This window comes from Manis pentadactyla, chromosome 6 (assembly GCF_030020395.1).
Source record: "Manis pentadactyla isolate mManPen7 chromosome 6, mManPen7.hap1, whole genome shotgun sequence".
Taxonomy (NCBI): Eukaryota; Metazoa; Chordata; class Mammalia; order Pholidota; family Manidae; genus Manis; species Manis pentadactyla.
Genome location: NC_080024.1, coordinates 47,740,381 through 47,746,653, shown reverse-complemented (window position 1 = coordinate 47,746,653; position 6,273 = coordinate 47,740,381). Strand labels below are relative to the sequence as shown.

The following is a 6,273-nucleotide window of genomic DNA, read 5'->3' as shown; positions in this document are numbered from 1 at the left end:
TTAACTTTATATTTCTCAAAGACTCAATTATCTTAGAGCTACTGAGACAGCTGTGTAGTATTTAATGTTTACTACAATTTTCTTTCTAAAACACAAGAACTTCCTTTCCCTTTCAATAGTGACAAGATTCAATTAAAAGGCAAGCCTAAAAACCTGACCACAAATATCAAAATCTGCATTTGAAATACATACACGTTTGGGTTTTTGGATTACATTTCAGTAATCTACCTAACAAGAGAAAAGTAGCAACAAGTATCAGACTCGTAAAATAGAATGAAGGCTGGTTGCCTAACTATGGATATACATTCATTATTATATAATTAGCCTCTGCTTCTTTTTAATGTTGTTTTTAGAAAGTAGATCTACTTAATAATAATAATACATTTTTGATTGGTTACATTTTTATGACAGATGGAACCCAATAATGTAGACCAGAGGTTAGCATATTACACCTCTATGAAGTCACTACAGTATATATAAGAAAATTACATTTTATCATTTGTTCATTTGTGTTATTTAAGGTTATTTGTTAATATTTGATATATGAAGCAAAGAAAACAATATGTATGCTTAACACACACGTAATATAGACTCTGAACAGTTAATATATGAAGTGCTTATTTTAATTCCTATCCTATAGTAAGGCCTCAGTAAGTGTGGCTGTAATTTTTTTGATGCTCACTAAAAATCTCTCCCACAAGGTTCTTTACAGCGCCCCTTTTCTCACAAGCATTTGAGTTTAGAATACTGGACCCTCCCCACTCCCTTCTCTGCCTTCAACATACATGTGGCCAAATCTTATTCCTACACAACCGGCCACAGATGGTTCTTGGACACCTACTGCTTAACCTGGTTTTTGAAAACCCTAACTACAAATCCCATCGGCTGCGACCATCACTGACAGCAACTGTGTAACAAGTACTGCCTGTCCCCACTTTTCCTGTTTCAGTCTATGTGCCCTGCTCCCTGCTACCAATTAGATGCATCAGATTTCATATCTAACCATAAATTTCCTGAACCTAGAAATCTTCGTATTCTACAAAGAAAACTCGAGGGTGTAAGGGAAGATTCCTTTTATCCAAGGCTCGAAGGACTAGAAAAACCTCACCTACCGGAACGGCAGTATGATACACTCAGAACTCGCTACGGGATTACTGGTAGTACTCATCTCTGGCTCTGTTCGAACTTCCCGGCCTTGGCAGAACCCACCAATCACAAACGCCCCTCCTCGGGCCCCGCCCCCACACCCCTCGGATTTCGCACACTCCCTTCTTCCCCTTACGCACGCAGCGCGCAGACGTCGGCCTCTGATGCCGTCGTCGCCCCCGCGCAGACTCCGCGCGGGCCTGTCCGCTGACGGTTGGGTGGCCTGCCGAAGTCCCTCCTTAGGACCTGCCCACCTCGGAACGGCTCTCGCGGCAGATCCATGTGGGGGTTCAGGCTCCTGCGGTCGCCGCCACTGCTGCTCTTGCTGCCGCAGATCAGAGTCGGAGTCGCCGCGTTCCGCGCTCAGGCCGGAACCATGAACTTAGGTGGCACTTGCGGTGCGCGCAGTTCCCCCGCGGCCGAGGGCCGCCGGCAGCAGTGCCTGCAGCTGTCCACTGTGCCGGGGGCCGACCCGCAGCGCAGCAACGAGTTGCTTCTGCTGGCTACGGCGGCGACGGGGAAGGGAGCGGAATGGCGGGGCCTCTCTGAGGACCTGGCGAAGGAGGAGCCGCAGCTGCCGCCGCAGCACCACGTTCTCTATTTCCCCGGGGATGTGCAGGTAACCCGGGGCCTGCCTGGGCACCTGTTTCTATCCCCCTGTGCATATGCGAATTTCCTAGCTGCTTCCCTCGTAGCTGGTGCCCGCTTCCTTGCCTCACCTCGCCTCGCCTCGCCTGAACACACCCACACATGAACTCCTGGAGGTGGTTCTTCCGTTACTCCAGGAAATCCAAAACCGCCCCTTCCACACCCCGACCCCCTCATGGAGTCACGGAGAGCAGGTGTCTTTGGAGGGTAACGATCTCGAAAGAGCCCGCTGTCAGTCCAGGTTTCCAGGGAGCGGAATTTGAGACACAGAAGGAATGAGACGCATAATCTATATTCATTCTCAGAGGGTTGGGGGGTGGGGGTGCGGGGTGGACACAGAGGCTTTTAAATTAATTTAGCACGTAGTGTTCCGAAAACTCTGGCAGTAATAAAAAAGTAAATTAGAAAACCACTACAAGGGTAACCACTCTTTGTAATCCTAAAATAAAGAGGGTGAATGGAAGAAAAGGATAGTAATTGATAAGCATGGCAATATTTTGATGCTCATCTAAATTCTGTACTTCTGCTTTTCTGTGTGATCTTCGTCATCAATTTTATAGTTGTGGGCAAATATCCGTGGATATCCTGAAAAGTTGGGTCTTAATCTAGAACTAGGGTTGTCTGATAAGGTTGCCATTAGTTATATGTGGCTATTTAGATTAATTTAAATAGAATTAAAAATCTAGTTCCTTGGTTTCACTAGCTGGCATTTCAGGTGCTCTGTGGCACCCAAGGTTTGTGTGTGTGCTATAATGGACAGTGCATATAGAAAGCGTTTCCACAGGACATTTCCATCATCCCAGAAGGTGCTATTGGGTAGTGCTGGAAGTGAAGCTAGAATATGGCTAGATGTGTGGTTCATCCCAGGAAGCAGTTTATAGTTTTTGAAATTGATACTTTAAACTGGTATACTTAACAAACTTTGTGCCCTGAGTCAAATGATGATTAAGTCAAAAGATGATTTTTTAAAAATGTAGTTTTTTTTTTCTGTTGTCCTTAAAATAATTGACTGGTCTAGTCGATTGCAAATAAAATGAAAAAACTAGTATTTCGATTTAAAAGAATTTACTCAGTTGATGCCCTTTTGCTTAGTTTGGGAAAACGGAATGACACTGCTGACAGTGACTTTCAGAGATTTGGGGACCAGCTATGTATGCATCTACGGTAATGATGATAGTAAAGATGACTAACCTTTATTGAACACCTACCTACTCTAAAGTGTGACAGCCAGAATGTAGTACAAGTCTTCAGACGAGGTCTTAAAAGTGCTACAGTTATTGTAATACCTCCTTTAGTTTTGATCATCCATTTCTTTATGTAGCCTGAGTTTCCATTAGCTCTTTTGGACAGTGATATTGAATATCAGAATATTGAATTACTCTAAAATCCAAGTCTTTTAGAGAAGAACGAAAAGATATTGTTCATCAAAAGGCTTTGAGGCCAGATTGTCTAGGTTTGAGCCCTGATTCTGCACTTTTTAGCTCTGCAATCTCTGGCTAGTTGGAGATACCTCAACTATAAAGTAGGAATAATAATTTATAGGGTATCAGTGAGAATTAAATATGTGAATACCCAATGAGTTATAGTCCCTCCTCATCTTTTTGATGATCTTTTACATGATTGGGGCACCTAGTGCTGAGTTCTGTTACTTTGCTCTACCTTTACTCCCTTTAGTGATCTCTTTCAGTCTTGTGGTGTTAGCCTCTAACATCCTTCAACATTTGTGTATCTAGCCTAGACATAACCTGGAGCTTTAAGACTTACCAGTTGCTTGCATGATCCTTCTTTCTGGATATTTAGTAGACACCTTAACCCTAAACTCTCTGGATCTTTGCCCACAAATCTGTTCTTCTGCAGCCTTCCTCTTTCCAGTTAATAGAAATGATTCCTTTTTAGTTGCTCAAGTTAGAAATTTGGAAGTTATGCTTTAGTTCTCTCTTTCACACCTTGTATGTTAATCCATCAACAAAGTGGCTCTGCCTTGTAAATGTATCTAGAAGTCATCAGAAGAATCATTTTAAAATTTAAGTCAAATCATGCCACACCTGTGCGCAAAACTCCAGTAGCTCCCCATGTCACTCAAGAGTCCAGTTGACCCTTGAACAACGGGGATTTGAACTGCTGGGTCCATGTATATGTGGATTTTTTTCAATAAATATATTGGAAAATTTTTGGAATTTGGTGTCAATTTGGAAAAACGTTTTTTCTCTAGCTTTATTGTAAGAGTACAGTATATGATATACCAATAACATACAAGATGTGTTAATCAACTCTTTATGTTATCAGTAAGATTTCCAGTCAATAGTAGGCTATTAGTTAAATTTTTGGTTAGTCTAAAGTTATATGTGGATTTTTGACTGCAAGGGTTGGGGTTGGGAGTGGGGGTTGTCAGCCCCCCTAACACCTGTGTTTTTCAAGAGTCAACCATAAAAGCCAGAGACCTCTTGATCGTCTGCAAGGCCCTTCACTATCTTTACCATTTTCCACGCTTTTGCTTTTCTGTCTCCTTTTTCTGTTTTACTCTGCTCTAGCCACAGCAACCTTCGTCATCTTACTCACAGTAGGCACACTTCGCCTCCAAATCTTTCCACATACTGCTTGGAACTGTCTTCCTGCAGATATTTGTAGGATCATTACTTTACCTATTTCAAGTCTTTGCTCAGAAGTTTCCTTCTCAGTGAGATCCTAGCATTCGTTTCAATAGTCATACATAATATGCACAGGATCTCTGTCAACTTTTTTATTTTTACCCATTTCATTTACTCTATTAGTTATTTATTTTGGTTACATCACTACAATGTAAGCTTCATGTCTGTTTTCTTCACTGGTATATCTATGATGCTTATTAACTGGCATATAGATGGTGCTCAATAGATAAGTTATTGGATAAATATATGTAAGTTGCTTTGAATAATGCATGAAGTGTTTGAAAAGTCTTGGCTATTATATGAACTGCTTTGAGACTCAGATTTCTTCAACCATGTCTTTGTATTTGATTCTTCTGAGTCTAATGTTATCTGTATGAAATTTACCCTGTTAGACACAGCTCATCTTAGTGTATTGATCCTTTGAGACCATTATTTTGATTTGTATCATGTAGATTAAATAAGCATTCTTTTTATATCTTTATTCTTAATTTGGATAAATACTGAACAGAACTTTGTATGGTACTATTAGAAGCTTTGTCTCATCTTAACACAGATTCATTATTTGGATTAATTGGATCTAGTTGTCCATGTAATTTTAAATCCTAATTGCCACTACTTTCTTGATGTTCCTTCCATGGTCATCTTTCGTTGTATGCACTTTTTTATTCTATACTTGTCATTCTGTCATTTGAAGTACAGGAAAGCTGAGGCCATAGTAATTCATGTCTCTTTAGGTACCAATTCATGGTGTCATTGATCAGTAATAATTTTGGGGGGGATCAGGATTTTTTTAAGTTGGCACTTTACAATTTTCTTGAGTTACTTTGTTTTTTAAAGCCTTAGGATATAGAATTATACTTTTTTTCTTAAGTGTGAGCTTACAATTTGATGAATTTTGACAGATTCCAGTTATGTAACCAACACCACAGTCATGTTGTACAGCATCTCCATAACCCTAAAAAGGACATTGGTGTCCTGCTTTGGTCAATCTCTTTTCTCAGCACCAGGCAGCCACTGATCTGCTTTCTTTCACTATAGTTTTGCCTTTTCTAGATTTTCATTAATTAGGAATCATGCAGTCTGTAGTCTTGTGTCTGACTTCTTTCACTTAGCTAAATTCTTCGGAAATTCATTCTTAATGTTGCCTATATCAATAGTTTGTTCCTTTTTAATGTCGAGTAGTTTTCTGTGTATGGATATATGATTTGTTTACCCATTCAGTGGTTCATGAACATTTGGGTCATTTCAAATTTTAGCTTTTAAAAAATTTTGCTTTCTTAAACATTAGGTTATGTAGATGACCATGCCCTACGTTACATGTGTGTCCTGGCGTGTAAGAAAAAACTTACTTCTCCTGTGTGTCTGTCCTTTACCACTCATACTACTACACAGTCATAACACTCTGACAACAGATAGGTGTTTCTGCCACACCAAGCAATTCTCTGTGCCATCAGCTGGTTTCCTAGAATTCAGTTCACTTCAGGCACTATCTGTCTGGAGTTATTGTCAGATCCCACAAGTTAAGTGTTCAGTCCTACAAGATTGCCCGCCTCCTTCAGATGTCAGTCTCAAGTCCCTGCCTATAAATTGAGGTTCTTATGACACCCCCTCCTTGGGTTCAGTTAATCTGCTAGAGTAGCTCACAGGATTTAGGAAAACAGTTTATTTACTGTTTCCTGGTTTATTATGAAAGGCTGTGAGAAAAGATTTAGTTGAACATGAGATGCATTAGGTATGTGGGAAGGAGTACAGAGCTTCCATGCTCTCTCTGAGAGCACCATTCTCCCAGCACCTGCATGGGTTCATCAGTTCAGAAGCTACCACACTTTGG

The 6,273-nt window shown here is 40.6% G+C and overlaps 1 protein-coding gene across 4 annotated transcripts in view; it reads left to right on the top strand.

Annotated features, from left to right (window-relative positions):
* Positions 1 to 1,305: 1,305 nt before the first annotated feature.
* Positions 1,306 to 6,273, top strand: part of C6H2orf69 (chromosome 6 C2orf69 homolog) — a 26,367-nt gene continuing 21,399 nt past the window's right edge. For all 4 annotated transcript variants that reach the window (XM_057503816.1, XM_057503815.1, XM_057503814.1 and 1 more), the window contains exon 1: positions 1,306 to 1,765. In XM_057503816.1, the coding sequence (XP_057359799.1) occupies positions 1,427 to 1,765 (339 nt within the window). In that variant the 5' untranslated portion in view covers positions 1,306 to 1,426. The remainder of the gene's footprint in view (positions 1,766 to 6,273) is intronic.